The sequence below is a fragment of the Rhipicephalus microplus genome, chromosome 2 (assembly GCF_043290135.1).
Source record: "Rhipicephalus microplus isolate Deutch F79 chromosome 2, USDA_Rmic, whole genome shotgun sequence".
In the NCBI taxonomy this organism is placed as follows: Eukaryota; Metazoa; Arthropoda; class Arachnida; order Ixodida; family Ixodidae; genus Rhipicephalus; species Rhipicephalus microplus.
The window spans coordinates 199,981,549-199,998,154 of record NC_134701.1 but is presented as its reverse complement, the minus strand read 5'-3'; the positions used below and the strand labels follow the sequence as shown (position 1 = coordinate 199,998,154).

Below are 16,606 nucleotides of genomic sequence, written 5' to 3'. Positions count from 1 at the left end.
TTGTTGCGTCGAACCTACGATATTCAAGACATTCTGGTCACGTCACTCACGTTCGTCATGCACTCATGTCGTGCTGCTCAAACTGTGGTATGACAAAAGTCAACCACACGGCCACGAAGGCAAAGACACGGGTGGTTAGATCATGGTTTGAATATTTGCGCGTGACGAGCGAACTCATGTTGCGCCCAAGTGGTTTATGTTCTTCATACGCTCAAGCCATGCTGTAAAAGATTTGTTAAGTTAACCGACTGGCATGTCGGAGTAGTAACGCATCGAACGCTGCCACGTGGTAGAAGACAGATAAGAGACAATACAGAATCCGCAGCTTGAAAAAAAAAAAAAAGCCAAGAACGTTGGGTTTCGCATAGTCGACACTTGCAGTACACGGCTGTCCAAACCCATCGAAGTAGCAAGGCAGGATGTAGTTTTCGTCGTGTAAACTTTGTTCCACCTTCCTTCCAGAAACTTATATCCCGCGCAACCCCTTTCATGGCGCCTTATGGGAAATTGGGTGCTAAGTTATCCGAACAAAGCGAAGCCGCTAATGGCAAGCCAAGCCAACCGCAGCATTGGAGAGGTTAGGTGAGGACCGATCAGCCGTCTCTGTCCCGGTGTCCCGGCTGGAAAAGTGATGTTGGTCGCATATTTTTCACATTCTTTTGTATTTATACACTCTGAAGAACCACCTATCACATTCGCGATGAGCCGTTAACCCTTGGGTGAATCAGTGATCTGATGAACTTTTTTTTTGCATATAATGTCACGTGAATGCCACTTCTAAAGCTATGTAAGGTCGAAAACATCGGCAGATCATTCTCAGCCGCTGTCACGGCGCAGTTTACGCGTGAGTAGTCAAACTTGAGAGCTTGCAGGCTCATTCAGTGAGGACACTAGAGGCATGGTAAAAGGTAAAAACAGCGCAAGCTAGAAGATACGAAGCACAAAGAAATAATAGACAGGACAAGTCGGCGCTTGTCCAGTCTTTTATATCTTCGTACTTCGTATCTTCTAATTTGCGCTGTTGCCCCACCGCGGTGGTCTAGTGGCTAAGGCTGCTGACCCTCAGGGCGCGGGATCGAATCCCGGCTGCATTTACGATGGAGGCGGAAATGTTGTGGGTCCGGGTGCTCGGATTTGGGTGCACGTTAAAGAACCCACGGGCGGTCGAAATTTACAGAGACGGCGTCTATCATAATCATATCGTGGTTTCGGGACGTTAAACCCCTCAAATTAATCAATTTGCGCTGTTGTTACCTTTTACCGTGCTTGACCAACTAGCCCAACGAAACACACTACAAGTAGGCTCCAACTTTGAGCTCTCATCGGCGATATTGGTCTTGACTCCATACACCTGGAATCAAGATCAATGTCAGAGAGCTAACCACCAGGCTGCCTACGTAGAAAATAGTAGCAGCGCCCGCGCGTCCTTATTGTCGCAGTCGTACACTGTGCTGGAGCGCAGTTGTCCGAGAATTTCACTTTACGAAAGGACAAAAGAAATGTTAATATCAACATCGCGCAGTGTTGCCGCTATAGAGGCGGCGATTTCATGGGTTCTCTGTCTTTTTTTTTTGTTTGCTGTTATCACAGGGAAGTGCAGCCGCTTGTCCAATAAAAGGAAACAACCAAACAAGCTATTATATGCAAATTGCGTTTGGAGAGATTACAGCTTAACCAATGTAAGTGAGTCCCTGCCAGCCAACACAGTCGTATACATAAAAACCGTAAACCGTAAACAGCCGTATACGTAAAAAGAAAAGATAGAAGCAGAGCTTTTGCTGTATCGAAACATTGTTTCTTCACTGATGTGAAGCACTCTGCCGCCTCTATATAAATGCTTTCTCGTAGTCGCAGCATCTTGCCGTAATAAGAATGTAAAATGGGGCCATTATTTTGTTAAATCACCATACTAAGGCTCCTTCGCTTTAGAACACCGCATTCAATGGTGCATAAAATCTTGTCACTGGAAGCATATATGATGCAGCGCGTGAAATGGAACAGATGCACAGAGGGAAGGGGTCGAAGTGGTTGTTGGCAATGTTCAAGGTTGTCAGATAACACTGACTGTGCTTTTCCATTGCAAGAAATGTTGTTTGTCCTCTGCCTCTTAACATGCCTTCTACCCCCCCCCCCCCATCCTTCCTCTCGCCCGCCCGCTTTTTCGCACACTTAAGCCAAGCAAAAACAGAAAACAGTAGAGGGACGTGGTGGCGTGTTGTCACCAAACGTCCGCAAACAGCTCCTATCTTCCGCGTGTTTTTCCGCCCCAGCCAATTATAATTTATGAGTTCGTTTTTTGTGTGTACGTATGTGCGTGGAAACGGAACTGTGGTTTGCTTTGCTCGCTTAGAGTGCTAGTTATTCCTCCAGTTTTCTATCGTTCGTCGAAAAACACAGAGGAAAACTACCTGCTGGAAAGTTTCGAGGCATTTGAAGGAAATTTTCCTTTGTGGTGAGGGAGGCCGAGCTTGCGCTTTGAAGCCGTTTTCTTTGAAGACGCTTTCAGTGGTGAGACTCGGGAAGCTGAGTGGGGAGACAGGGTGACAGACGAGCGGGTCTGGCGGAGCACCCTGCCTTCAAGAAAAGTGGTGTGGAGAGCTGGGAAGAGAACGACTACACTGCTACTCCTATGCAGGTGTCCCAGCGATTGTCCGAGTGGCCTAGGGTGCAACGACGGTAGGTTTACAAAGGCGAAACCATTTCGCTCATCCAGCAGCGCGCAGAGAATGCAAAACGTTTAAGTAGAGGCAGTGGCATCCGCTGGATCTGCTACTCAACGACGTCCCACTGAGCCAATCCTTTTTTTTTTTAGGTTAGAGAGTGGCAGGGGTGTTGGCAGACATAAAGGAAACAACGGAGAAGTTGTCAGAGTACATGCCTCTGATGCTGATGTTACTGAGGCTGTGCTTTTATCAATGGTTCGCCAAAGAACTTTAGCCCCGGTGGTCAGCAAAAAAAAAAATCAAAGAGGACAAAAGAAAGGAAAAAGAACAATAAGAAATGTTGCTATACTGTTTCTACCACATCTCAAGTCTTACGCATCCCTCCGTGTCTCGATCAAGAGACGACTCTTGGTCGCATAGTTGGTGAGCGTGTTTCCAACTCTGACTTCGGCCCGCACTTGGCCGGCTGTAACTTTTGCAGTCGGCATGAACGGCGGCATTGCATTCCGTGTCGAAAGCCAGTGGTGATACGTGGTCCTAGCGGGAGAAAATATTCCATGGCATTTTATGCCTATGTGCGCCACCGATTCTTCCTCTTCCACGTCGCACAGGAGGCCTCCACCGTAGAGTTTCCTAAATAGACACTATAGAGGGAACTGTGGCGCTAGCGTCTATGGGAGCTGCCCAGCGCACGGCGCTTCAGCGAGCATTGTCTAATCTCCGTACTCTGGCTTCGTTCGTGTTCGCGTGGCTTGGAGCTTTTTTGTTGTTGTTGTTGTTGTTGTTACGATACAAAAATTAGAAAATGTTCAGCGGTTGCAATTCATCACCATAATCTTTTAGGATTACTATTCCAAATCGACAAATGAAGAAACCAAGTTCAAGAAAGGTCGTTCTTTCCTTCGAAACGAAACCGAAACACAGCAATAAACAAAGTCACAAGTGTGATTCGCCGCCCCCTGCTACGAAGACTAAGCAAATCCGTGTACTACCCATCATTCCCATGGTCGCCGAACGATCACAGCGCCAGAGTATCCTCTAGCAAATTTTAGGAAACTCTATGGAAACTCACGACTGCATTACAATGAACCAGTCAGAACCATGCATGGAAAGCAGGGACGTGGTAAAACCAATTCGGCCGATTTTCCTACTGTTGTCTTCTATTGTGATAGCAATTATTCGAATGCTTGAGGCGTGCACATTTGCCGTCGCCGTCATGTTCCGTAAAAGCCTGTAACCGATGACGTCAGCTCGAGCCCAAGATATTTTGTGCATGCACATGTTTGCACCGTTCGAGCTGTTACGATACGTGCCGGTCATACTTCTTCTGCCAAATGAGCATGATGGGGAGCCTTTAGGTGGAAAAGCTTCGTTACTCGGGCGGAAACTGTGATTTTTTGATTAAATGGGTGTGGTCGCGCGTGCTACCTTGATGGAAATCACCAGACTGCTCAGGTATACCTTTGAATGCGGTGCACCCTGACAGCTTACACATCCGAGTTGAACAGCCTAGTTGAAGTTTTCTTTGTCGCTTGTCGCCTCTATTTCTTGCTCTCCCTCACTGCATCCAGCGTTTGTCTGCGAAGCACGACAAGCTCGGGATATGTTCCGGGCCACGGCAACTGCGTTTCATTGGGGGATATACTCGAGAACAACATTGTACTTAGGCTAATGTACATGCTAACACGAACGCTTGCAGGAAATCAATATTAACCGAAGTTGCATGCGCCACACTTAATACTTTTTTATTAATATGATAATCATTAGTATCATAATACTGGCACATAAAACCCTAGGTTTTCATATTTCATACAACTAAGCTGCTTCAAACTGATACCTTTCTTTCTTTGGCACAGCATCGTGTCAAGCGAAAACATTCTTGGCAATGGAGAGCTTTATAATAGGGTGTACCCAGGTCTTTGGTTCCTTGGATGTGCGCCAGCGTGGCATACATGCTTTAGAATAAGGTTTGTCTCCCGTAAACTTAGACGTAAGTGTATAGCCCTCGGATCTTCCCGAGGACAACAACTGCTGGTTTTGTGACCTAACAAATGACGTCGAGTGCGCGATAAGAACAGGTGGAATGCCGTCCTGGCTTTTCGTTCCACCTATATACCCGCAGACATTGGTTACACATAGCTGCTACATGGAAGTTTGAAATGCAGCTCTCTAGGGGCCATTCCCTTAAAATCATGCGTCCAGGAAAACAACGAAAAAAAAAGATGAAAAGAAACCAAGCCGGCTCCGCGAACAAACATCGTATCTCTGTTTTCCAGCAGACGAAGTGACTATCAATCAGCACTGGTAAAGAAAAATTGATAAGGTCTTTAAACTCAAGGTTTTCGAGAGACAGAGAAGTGTGCCAATATTCATTTGTCTTAACCCTCTCGTTTCTTTGTTTATTGTTGTCCGAAGCCTAGGAAAAAGCATAAGAGCAATCTTAGTTACCTGTTTCCGTAACTGAAAGCATGAGGATGTGTGCATACACAAGTGCAGCGGGTCATCGTTAGCTGGCGTGTGAGAGCGTGAAAAAAATCTTTAAAAAGTCTCACAAAGCGCCATGCGCAGGCACCTAAGAATACTGGCCACCTTCTTTTTCTTCTCATTCGCAGGTCGCCAAATCGAATCCCGGCCGCGGCGGTGACATTTTCGAAGGAGGCTAAGATGCTTGAAGCTCATGTGCTTAGATTTACGTGCACGTTGGGGAACCCCATGTGGCCGAAATTTTCGAAGCCCTCCACTACGCGACGTCTCTCATCGTCTTATGGTGGTTTTGGGACGTTTAACCACAACAGTTATTATGTTATTATCATATTTTTTCTTCTCACTTGATGTATTAATTACTCCCCCTCCCCCAGATAACATCACGTATGTGGGCAGAAACTAATTTTGGGAGAGGGGTGGGGTGTCCTTGACTTAAAGTGGCTGACGGGCTGGCAAGTGTGGTCGAGTGTCATTTTGTGCTCTGCATCTCGTGGCAGAAAACAATCTTGGGGGGAGGATGGCAGAATCGTACGCGCCCTGTGCGCAATCGCCTGTACTATACGGTTATGGGCACAGAAGAAAAAAAAAAAAGAAAACCATATTCACGAATGTCAACGAATTGAAATTGTTCGTGGGTCTGCAAAACTGTGTTTTACTATGCTTAAGTACACTATTAAGGCGGAAATGTTGTAGGCCCGTGTGCTCAGATTTGGGTGCACGTTAAAGAACCCCAGGTGGTCGAAATTTCCAGAGCCCTCCACTACGGCATCTCTCATAATCATATGGTAGTCTTGGGACGTTAAACCCTACATATCAATTAATCAATTAAGTACACGATTTCATGGGACGAAAAAAAGTAACAGGAGAGCACTGCGGGAATTACAATTAGGATGATGCTACTCATAGCTGTTTTTTTTTTACTTTTCTTTGAGAATGCCTGTTTATGTTTCATTAAAACATCAAATTTCATGCACCACGTGCTCAAGATTAAGCTGTTGGGATTGTCCGGGCACCGTGCGAAGTGATGCCACTAGCGAGGTCACTCCACAATAGCCAGGCATCCACTCTCATACCAATGTTTGCCCTTCACCGTAAGTAAGCGCGATTGTGAGGATCGCGATGTTTGCGGAATTCCGTGACGTAGGCTTTTAAATTTCACGATTTGTAAAGTACTAGCTGTGAAAGGTGATATAGATTAGGTGAGAGAACAAGGCGTGCGCAGTTGACGTGTCGGATTGCGAACTCCAGACCAAAGGAGGCGTGTGATTCGTGGGCCCAACTCGTTTTGATCGAAAATGTAAGTAAGTGTAGGTCGCTGATCATTAGAAGCACAGAGTATATTATTAAACTTGGTTGGTCAAGCAGCGTTTACCCTTCCGTTCACTATCCATGTTACGTGTCATGCGTATATGAATAATCATCCTTCATAAGTTACTGCTGCTAATAACAGGTTACTACACGGATACCCACATCTGGTGTGTGTGAGAGAGACATCTAAGGAAAACAGAGATGCAGATTCTTTTTTTCTTTTCTGGTACGGGACTGTGACCTGGTAAAAATGCGAAATGTTTATCTTGCCCATCCACAAATTTTTCTCTTGGCCACCGTTGTAGAATTCGCTCGCATTTCGATGAGGATGCAGCCGTCTCGGCCAAGCGTTATCCGGGCAACGTAACAGGACAACCTCCCCTCATTTTTCACAAAGGCTGCATGAACATCCTCTACGGCATCATCTGCGAAATTCGCACTGGGCGGATATCGATCGGCATGCATACGCATGGTGTCAGAGACGTTTTCATCGAGTGTCGTTCGCCTGCCAACGTCACAAGCGGCGACACTGCAAGGTCCCCGCTCTGTCGCAGCCACGTCTCACGCCTTTGAGACTTCCTTAGCACTTGGAGATAGAACGCCGGCGCGCAAGCCTTAGTTTGCGACTTGCCATCTCCAAACACCTATTGATCGTGTTTTGCGTGGACTCGCGGTGTCACGAACACGTATACTTCCTTGTTCTCGCAATCTATACACACGTAGTAGCAGTACACGTATACATGAAATGAGGAAAATGGGCTTTTGATGCCTCCCACGGAATCGGACAAATGCTAATATTGAGCAAGCTTCACTGAAAGTATAGTTAAAACTTCTCAGAGAAACACTTGAAGTGCGATGGCTTATTTGTAACTATAATGTCCTACTCCGTTCAAGCTGAAAACCCGTGATGGTGGTCTAGTGATTATGGGGCTCAACTGCTGAACCGAAGGTCGAATGGGATCGAATTCCAACGGCAGCTGCGTCGGTGGCGGCCGCTTTTTTGATGGAGGCAGAAGTGCTTTAAGCCCCTGTACTTAGGTCTATGGGTTCACTTTCAAGAAACCCACGTGGTCGAAATTTCCTGAGCCCTCCAATATGGCGTGTCTCGATGATTTCGAGGATTTCGGACGTTAAACGTAACCCCGTTATACCCCAGGAGAGGAAGTGTGTGAGCTCCCCTCTCCCTCTTTTCCTCTACCTGTGACCTTCAGACTCCTGTGTTCATGTCCATTTCCCCAATGTACGGTAGCATAGCAGTTTTTCTGCACAGGTCAACTTCCCTACTTTTCCTCTTTCTCCTGTTTTCTCCTTCCACGAAATCCCGAGAGGCTGCATAGCGTTACATAACACTTCACGTTGGTTCCGAGAGTGTGCCGCGCAGTTCCTCCTGGCTCGAGTACAGCTAGAGAAACTTCGCGGTGCAACAGGTTCGACGAGCCGCTCTACTCGCTGACAAAGTCGCGCGCGCAAGATCGCGTTGAAATCGCACTGAATCTCGCATGTGGAAAGTTCACTGGGAATCTCGCCAGCACTTTCTTCGTTGTTGTACGCGCACACGCAAACACGCACCACCAAGAGAGAGATACAAACACGATTAAACAAACATGCACGTGCTTCCCAACACAAAACCAGCGCATACATGCATTCAAGTTTGCAGATTGATTATCAGTTCCCCAGAAGCCATTGCCTGATAAGAATCACAGCGTTGATCATAAGATAGAACGAGTGATTGATTTTAAAAGGAAGAGGTGAGAATCCGGAAAGGGAGCGCTGATGGGAGATTTCAACGTCATCGATCGGCGGAGCGCCATCGATGACGTTCGCAACTTTTATAACTGTATCTTCCTTATCGTTTTCACTCTCATTACTTATCCCTTTTTATCATGTATTACCTTCCGTCCATTCGTATCTCGTTTTTCCTCCGAAGGCGATGAATATCATCCCGGCTGCGCCATGCAAACGCGCCGCCGCGAATTTCGACGTGCGCGATACACGTCATGGGCAAGGACGTTTTTGTGTTATACATATGTATATAGGCACTCGGGGCACTGGCGTCCTTGCGCGTGAAAGAGAAATCTCTCGCGACGTCGGCGTCGCATTGAATCCTGCGAGGTTGTTCAACTTGGTGGGGGAAGCGCTGCAGAAACAGGCAACGGCAGCTTCTGCAGCGCGCATGTTTGTGTTTACTTCTTGACGTACACAATAACCGCACCAGCGTGTTTGTCCCGTATTTCCGGAACGACCTCTCTGTCGCTGGCGCTGTCTGAAAGAGAAAGAGAAAGCGGGGGGAGGCAGAAATTATCGGGGAATGATTGAGATGAATCGCTGTGGCCTTTCTTTGCATTTTTTAGACACCGTCATGAAATTGCAGTGTCTCGCAAAGGCTTTCAACGAAAAGGACACACCTTGTTTCAGCCTTCGAACCATTTTTCTTTGCACGCAATCGATCTTTACGAAGGCTTTGAATCATAATAGGAGTGGTTGCTCCGGATCCCGGCCAGGTCTATATTTTATGGATGGGATTGAGTGCAGCCTTATTGGGCCTTGGTATATTTTATCTTTAATAACTAAATGACCAGTGTTATGATAAGCGCGTGCGCATGAAAATGGTTGGGTTCTAGCATACGATGCTTCATGGCCTTGTTGATTCACGTCGTGATCTATAAAAACGAGACAATACTGGATTAACAGCCGACAATTATGGCGCCCAGGTGTCTAATGGAAAATAATCTACACGCTTATGGAAACATGTGTCGCACTTCAAGACGGCCTCTAACTAAAGAATGCTGAATTGACGTTTTAGAACATTCATCACAAATTTCGAAGAGCTTGGAAACTGGGAAAGTTGATTGAAATTCCCGACAAAGAAGCAGCGCAGCAGATAAACTCGTGACAAGCAGAAGAAACAATCAGGGCCGAGGATGAACGCTGTCTTTGTCCTCTCGCTGCGCTGGTTATCAGCCACCGCACTGTATACAACCGAGAGCATTGTTAAGTCAAAGTTGATAAAGACTTAAATAGGGCCAATTATACTGCCGATTGTTTAATTACGGGAAGGTGAATTTTAATAACAATTCCCTGACTTAGTTGCGTAGTTACGTCCAAATAAATGATGCATAGCTTGGACGAGCTTGACATGCTGATGAAGTTCAAAATGTAAATACACAAAGGAGAACATACGCTGCAAGTACTGGTTCTGCAAGCTGATGCGGAGTTGCTATATTGATTAGTGCAAAATATCCGAGCTCGCAAGAATCATGGATGCATAGATACAGCTTTATTAAACGTCCGGCAATGTTTAACGCGACCCGGGCTTAGATTGCCAACAGGTAAACACCAAAACCTTGCCTCAACGCCAGCTCGCAGTACTGTTTGGATGCCGAAGTCATAGCAGCGCAGTGCGGCGGCCCACCTCGACAGCGGGGTCTCCGGAGTAAATGCCATCATTCTGATAGCTATATCACATTCCCACAACATGTTTTTGAATGTTGCTGGTCCTTCCTGGCACAACTGGCACGTGTCGTCCTGATCTTTGCCAGGATATACTAACAGTTTTAGGTAGAATGGGTTTGGAAAAGTGTTTGTTTAAAGCAGGAGGCAGGTGGCCTCCTTCTTAATTCAGGACTCGGTGGTTGGAATATGTTCCTGGCGTTCGTGCCCTTTACTTGCAGAAGCAGGCAGGTGGTCATGGTAAAAAATTAACAGCGGGGCCTTAGTGCACATCTCAGCTTCAAGTCATGGAACGTATCGATGGCATGAACTTTTGAAGTACATCACATCCAAAGCGCACAGTCATTCGTGCTGTACTTCGACTATGAGCTTTACAATTAACGTCACACTCTGGAGCTAACAGTGCAAGCAAAAAAAATGGAACACGCTGTCGACAATCGACGCTCTCAAGCCACACGATGACACAGTTTTTCCTGTCGCGTAGCCAGCTCCTTTGAATCGGCACGCATTTAGCGATGCGTACTTGTATCTCTTGCATTTTGCCACCCACAGCTTGTAAACGCCACACGTGCGAATTCACGATGTAGTACCTACATCATGTGGGAGGGAACAGCATGTGTGCGTGTGGAGAGAGGAGGAGGGGGGGGGCGATAAAAGGCGGACATAAATTTAGTTTGTCTTATGCGTGCAAGAATGCCTGGCATGCATGTGCCACTGAAGTTGGGCAAGCCCTACTCATCTCGGGCACACCAAAAGTAAAAAGAACACGCAACCGAAAGCACCAATTAGGATCTGTTTGCAGACATACCTAGTAATTGAGAAATACCCAAATTAACCGCCAAAATCAGCCCACTTATAAACACTGGGAGCGCACGTTTCAGCTTCTCAGGGTAATGATCTGTACGGAGTGCTTGGCATGGTTTTTCATCATTATTTCTGCTAAAAGCGTTGCCGTTGTTTTTCTATATTTTATGGTCCACCTACATTTCTTTCTTAATGCGTGACTAACCTGTTATACAGATTAACCTACTCTTAAGTTTTACATAGCCGATTCTTGGCCAATCTCCCGTAGTGGGTTTGGGCCACAGGGACTATAGGCTGACAACAACAACGGCTGGAGTTGCCCGAGGGCAACTCCAGCCACTGAATTGAAAATGTCAACCACCAACGGAGGTAAGAATTTAATTCTTTGTTAAACTGTGTCGCGTCAAAACGAAGCTAGTGAACGACTGTAAAGTGCGGCTACCGTAGGCATCCACCCCGTTCCTCAGTCTATTTTCCCTTCTTGCAGTCGCAACACTACTTTATAAAAAAAAAAAAAAACGTTGGGCGTATGTCTTGTTCGATGTGTTGTTGTGAAATGCCGAAAATTCCTTACTTGTATTCTCCTACGTCATCCGTATCGTGCGCCGCTGAAATCGCGCGGCAATCGGCGCAGTAGATATATACGTCGTAAATCAGGTTATACCAGAAAGCCTTCATGTCTGAATGAAACCGAACGTGGTATTGCTTTAATAGCAGTCCGGAAAGAAGATCGCCCTTGTCTATATAGCCGTATTAGGCAAAGCTGAAGCGCACGGGAATGTGGAAAAGTTTGAAACGCGCCAAGCAGGTACTAGACATAGCGCACACAAAGATCGGGCTGATCTCGCGTAATAATCGTGGCTCTGGCATTATCTGGGTGGCAGCAGACTTTTCTTAAATATTTACGAACTAGCTAGTGTGCATTGGAGCGGAGGCGTGATATAGAGTCGCACGCATATTTACCGTTTCCTCCCGGCACGATTTCCGCAATCGATTACCTCTAGCCCCAACCCTCCACGATGGTTTAGTGGCTACATGATGTTCGAGTGCTGATCAGAAGGTCGTGGTATCAAATCCCGGCGACCGCCTTTATATGGAGATGTATTTCGAGGCCCATGCACTTAGGTTTAGATGCATGTTAAGGAACCTCAGGTGGTAGAAAGTCCACAGACATCTACTACAGCGTTCATCATAACAACATCGTGGTCTTGGAACGTTAAGGCCTAACAATTAATACTATCGCCTTTAACCCAACAGAGATGACAAAGATTACCATTCGGATTGCAACGCATTTAATTTAACTACAGCCACAGCGTTATAATCCATATTCTTTCCGCATTAGAGCACGGTAATCTCTCAGCACTAACAGGGAGTTTCCGAATAGCGTACGTAGGCTAAGTTAGCGGGCGCTGCGGCCGTAGCGTTTGCGTGTGGGCGCAATATGAATTTTCGAATAGCGTTTGTCCCTCGCAAACGCACGCTCGAGTCACCGCAAAGGAGCTTTGTGGGCCACACACTATTTCGGATTTTACGGCGCACGTGGACCGCGAACGCCGATTAGCGTTATGACGCATGCGCAGCAGCAGCGATAGCAATGGGTATAGTTTGCGTACGTTACTCGAAAACTCCCTAATTTCGGTGCTGTGAGGCCAAGCGTGCGCACGACGAGTCGAAAAGACGCCTGAAATACGCTTCATGTGGCTGCAAATTGCGGTGCCACCAACGAAAAAGACAAGCACAGCACCCGCGCTTTGAAAATTGACCACCGTCACACCGTGACCGCCATATGTTTGATTAAGTGAATCGCGGCACGATGACTTCACATGCGTGTCAGTTCATGCGTTCGGTGTATGGGTATGTCTTCTGCCGAAACGGATTTCGTAACATAATCGTAATAACGAACAGTTTCATAATTGGCACGAGCGCACGTGTTTACATTCAGTGCAGTTGGGTGAAGGGCATATGATTGATGTGTGGGGTTTAACGTCCCAAAACCACCATATGATTATAGGAGACGCCGTAGTGAAGGGCCTCGGAAATTCCGACCGCCTGGGGTTTTTTAACGTGCACCCAAATCTGAGCACACGGGCCTACAGCATTTTCGCCTCAATCGAAAATGCAGCTGCGGCAGCTGAGACTTGATCCCGCGACCTGCGGGTCAGCAGCCGAGTACCTTAGCAACTTGACCACCATGGTGGGGCGTCGGGTGAAGGGGGGGGGGAGGCAAGCAAGAAACAGCTAATTCAACAGAAAACAACTTGCACAGACCACGCACGCACTGTTCGGAAGGCTTCATAAACTGCTGCTGCCGCGCTCTTCCGTATCCGTCGCTGTCGCCCTCAAGCAATCTGCGTGTGGTAGGTGTATTAACCGCAGTCACGTCACACTATACGTAAGTGTTGGCAGCGGCAGCGTCCACAATGACGAGGTCGCGCTTCAAGAAGCAGAGCACATGGTGCGCCGGCGTATGAGCAATATTCGCGCGTGCCGACATTTCACGCTCAATGTTTGCAGGGTACACGTGCTATTGGTCGCAACGTGGTGGCACATCGAAGCTTCTTGTCTCGTGTCCCGTCACTTCAGAAAAAAAAAAAATGCGACTACCGCGGCTGACCGGCAGCCGAACCCACGACATCGTACTCGTAACAAAGGCGCCCACACGTGAAAAACTCAGCGGTTCTTGCTCGAGGAAAAAAAAAAGAAAACGAGAAACAAACACGCATTTCAGCACTGGTTTTATAGCAAAAGCAAGTGGCAGCGCCAAGATTACGGTAAGCTGTCAATATTAACGCATCGTTTTGTGTACTAGCTGCCGCAGTGATCCAAATGTTCCAGATATGAAGAGTGAATGAAAGCCTAAAACCTGCATATTTCGCGGGCACATCTCGACAGACGAAAGCTACATGTTTATTTGATGGGCTGCGGTGGCTGCATTTTCGATGTAGGCGAAAATTCTCTAGGCCCGTGTGCTCAGATTTGGGAGCACGTTAAAGAACCCCGGGCGGTAGAAATTGCCGGAGTCCTCCACTACGGCGTATTTCATAATCATATGGTGGTTTTGGGACGTTAAACCCCACATATCGATTCGTTCCCTTCACCCAACTTCACTAATTGCGAACACGTGCACTCGTGCCAATGGTGAAACTGTTCGTTATTACGAATAAGTTGCAAAATCCGTTTCGACAGCAGACATACCCATCCACGGAACGCATGAACTGACAAGGAAGTGAAATCATCGGTCCGCAATTCATTTAATCAAACACACCGTGTGACGGTGGGTAATTTTTAAAATCCGGGTGCAGTGCTTCTTTTTTTCGTTGGTGGCACGGCAATTTGCAGCCACATGAAGCGTATTTCAGGCGACCGTTCGACGTGGCGTCTCTCATAATCATATAATAATTTTGGTAAGTTAAACCCCACATATCAATGAATCGATCAGTGATTTTTATTTGATGGCATGCATCGCTGGAATGCTCTAGGCCACTTCGCGACGTTAGTATGCAAAGCCGGTAGCCATTCTTAATCGGACGTCGCCAACAATGTCACCAATAAGTGAACCTCTACGTCCGCAGTGCTCGATTCAGCCTTTGTTCTCTCATGTCGATCTGACGGGCAAAGATAGCCACCTCCATCTAGTGTGAACCGAACGTATCGCTGGCGTTCGCAAATAGATTCTTGTCGCACAAGTCTGCAATCTAGCTTCAAGAAAACAAGCAAAAACCTCTATAAAAACCTTCCCAATCAAACGATTGACGCAATAACCGCGAGGCTTCCTTTTTGCACACAAATGTGGGAAACTTACGTAAAACAACCTAAAACAAAGGGTTACCCCTTCTTGTGACGACATCGGCGTTGCGACGCAATGAGCAGAGCAAGGGTCAATGCGTGCGTGCTTCCCAGCAGCTCTCTCTCTCACTCTCTCTGCACTCTAAGGCCTATTAAGAAATGATGAGAACAACGAGGGCCGCACACACACACACATAAGAGAGAGGAGAGAGAGAGAAGAGCGTGGGAAAGAAAAAAAAACGAAAGAACATTACACACTTAGAGGAAGAAAAGAAGGTGCGGAAACAGAGACGAGGACGACAAACCTCGGGGACAGCCAGGCCCGGACTTACGAGCCTGGTAGCACGCTGGAGCCTTGGCTTACCTTGAGGCGGTATCTACCGGGCGGTCGCCCGACCCGCGCGAATGTACCGACGGCCATGACGTCATCAGCAGAGGAACTTGAGAGAGCGCAGCCCGTCCCTGCCGAAGGGGGTGTGCGAGGCGGTGGCTGATCTTTTTCCCCTCTCTTTTTACGCAGGTGGTCACGTGGGGCCGGCGGCCGCGTATAAACCGGACCCGCGACAGCTGAGAGAGCAGCATAGACGCACCAGCTTCCACTGAGAGACGGAGTAGTCGTTCCTTAACGCCGCCGCCGTTGTCGGCCAGTTGTGCACGGCTGCATCTGAACGAGTGCGTGTCGTCCTCCATCCTCGAGCCGCATCTTCCTCCGGCGCGTCTCTGCTCTCCAGTCTTCGCGGACAGCTTTGTCGCGTGGCGTTGCAGCGATGGCATTTTTGTGGGACAAGGCTGTCGGCATGTACTACCAGTACGTGGTGGAAGCCACCGACAGCCGGGTTAAGAGCTGGCCACTGATGGGCAGCCCGATGACCATGCTGACCATCATTGCCGGGTACATCTACTTCGTCAAGGTGTGGGGACCAAGCTGGATGAAAGGCCGCGAGCCGTTCCAGATCAAGGGTGTCCTGATCGCCTACAACCTGATCATGGTGGTGCTTAGCACTCTCTTCTTTGTTGTGGGCGGCTCCTACACGTACCTGGGACCCTACAACTGGCTCTGCCAACCTGTCAGTTACGGACGGGATCCGGATTCTATGGCCGTCACGACTCTGGGCTGGTGGTACCTGCTGCTTAAGATGGTCGAGTTCCTGGACACCGTCTTCTTCGTGCTCACCAAGAAGTTTTCACACATTTCTCTACTGCACGTCGTGCACCACTCGACTGTCGCGTGGACCGTGTGGATGGGCGTCAACTACGGAGCTGGGGGCCAGAACGCCTTCTTCCCATTCATCAACTGCTTCGTGCACATTGTGATGTACACCTACTACTGCTTGGCTGCCATGGGACCCGAGGTGCGCAAGTACCTGTGGTGGAAGCGTTACCTCACCCAGTTCCAGATGGTTCAGTTCGTCATCGGCTTCGTGCACGCTGCCATTCCCGTTTTCTACAACTGTGGCTTCCCTCCCTACTTTGCGTACATACTCATGGGTGAGGCCGTTCTGCTTTTCTATATGTTCCGTAACTTCTACGCCAAAGCTTACAAGGCTTCTCAGACGGCGCGCAACGTGCAGCAGCGAAACGGTCACGTCAAGACAGCCGTCACAACGGGCACCGACGGAACGCAAGCAAAGCTAGACTGATCGTGCGTTCCATGTCGGACCACGGGCTTGTACCGCACCGGGGCGGGTCCATGACAACGCCGGTCACATCTTAACGTCTGGCGGGCACATCATCGTCAAACCCAGGACAACGAAGCGACGCAGAGCTGTCACAAAGACTGTACGTTATTTCGACTCGGCGCCGCCTCGGAATAAGCCTAGTCAGCAAGCGACGTGCCTTCAGGACGCCCTCATCCACTAGTCGCTAGATAGCCCGTCTAGCGGCAAAGACGTACGTCGGTGACTTCCAGTGATGCCTCAAGTGCTTCTCGGCGTTTCCGGCAAGTCTCGGCATTCCAGTCAGGACTGATCGTTTGCTGTTTTTTTTTTCTTTTCGTTTGTTTCACGTAGTGATCCAACGGTGTCCCTCACAAGCATGTCACTGTCGGGGCAGTCGGCATCTCACGTTACTTCAGGTCGCTGTGTCTGCCGTTCCCTCGTATTTATGTTTCC

The 16,606-nt window shown here is 48.0% G+C and overlaps 1 protein-coding gene and 1 pseudogene across 2 annotated transcripts in view; both read left to right on the top strand.

The window, feature by feature from the left end:
• The window catches only part of LOC142796487 (uncharacterized), a 246,063-nt gene extending 230,913 nt beyond the window's left edge, over positions 1 to 15,150 (top strand). Inside the window, exon 3 of the mRNA XM_075887247.1 lies at positions 15,016 to 15,150. Coding sequence (XP_075743362.1) covers positions 15,016 to 15,098 — 83 coding nt within the window. The 3' untranslated portion in view covers positions 15,099 to 15,150. The remainder of the gene's footprint in view (positions 1 to 15,015) is intronic.
• Positions 15,087 to 16,531, top strand: LOC119170490 (very long chain fatty acid elongase AAEL008004 pseudogene; annotated as a pseudogene). The gene has a single exon (XR_012893871.1). The product of XR_012893871.1 is annotated as a very long chain fatty acid elongase AAEL008004 pseudogene (transcript).
• Positions 16,532 to 16,606: the final 75 nt, after the last annotated feature.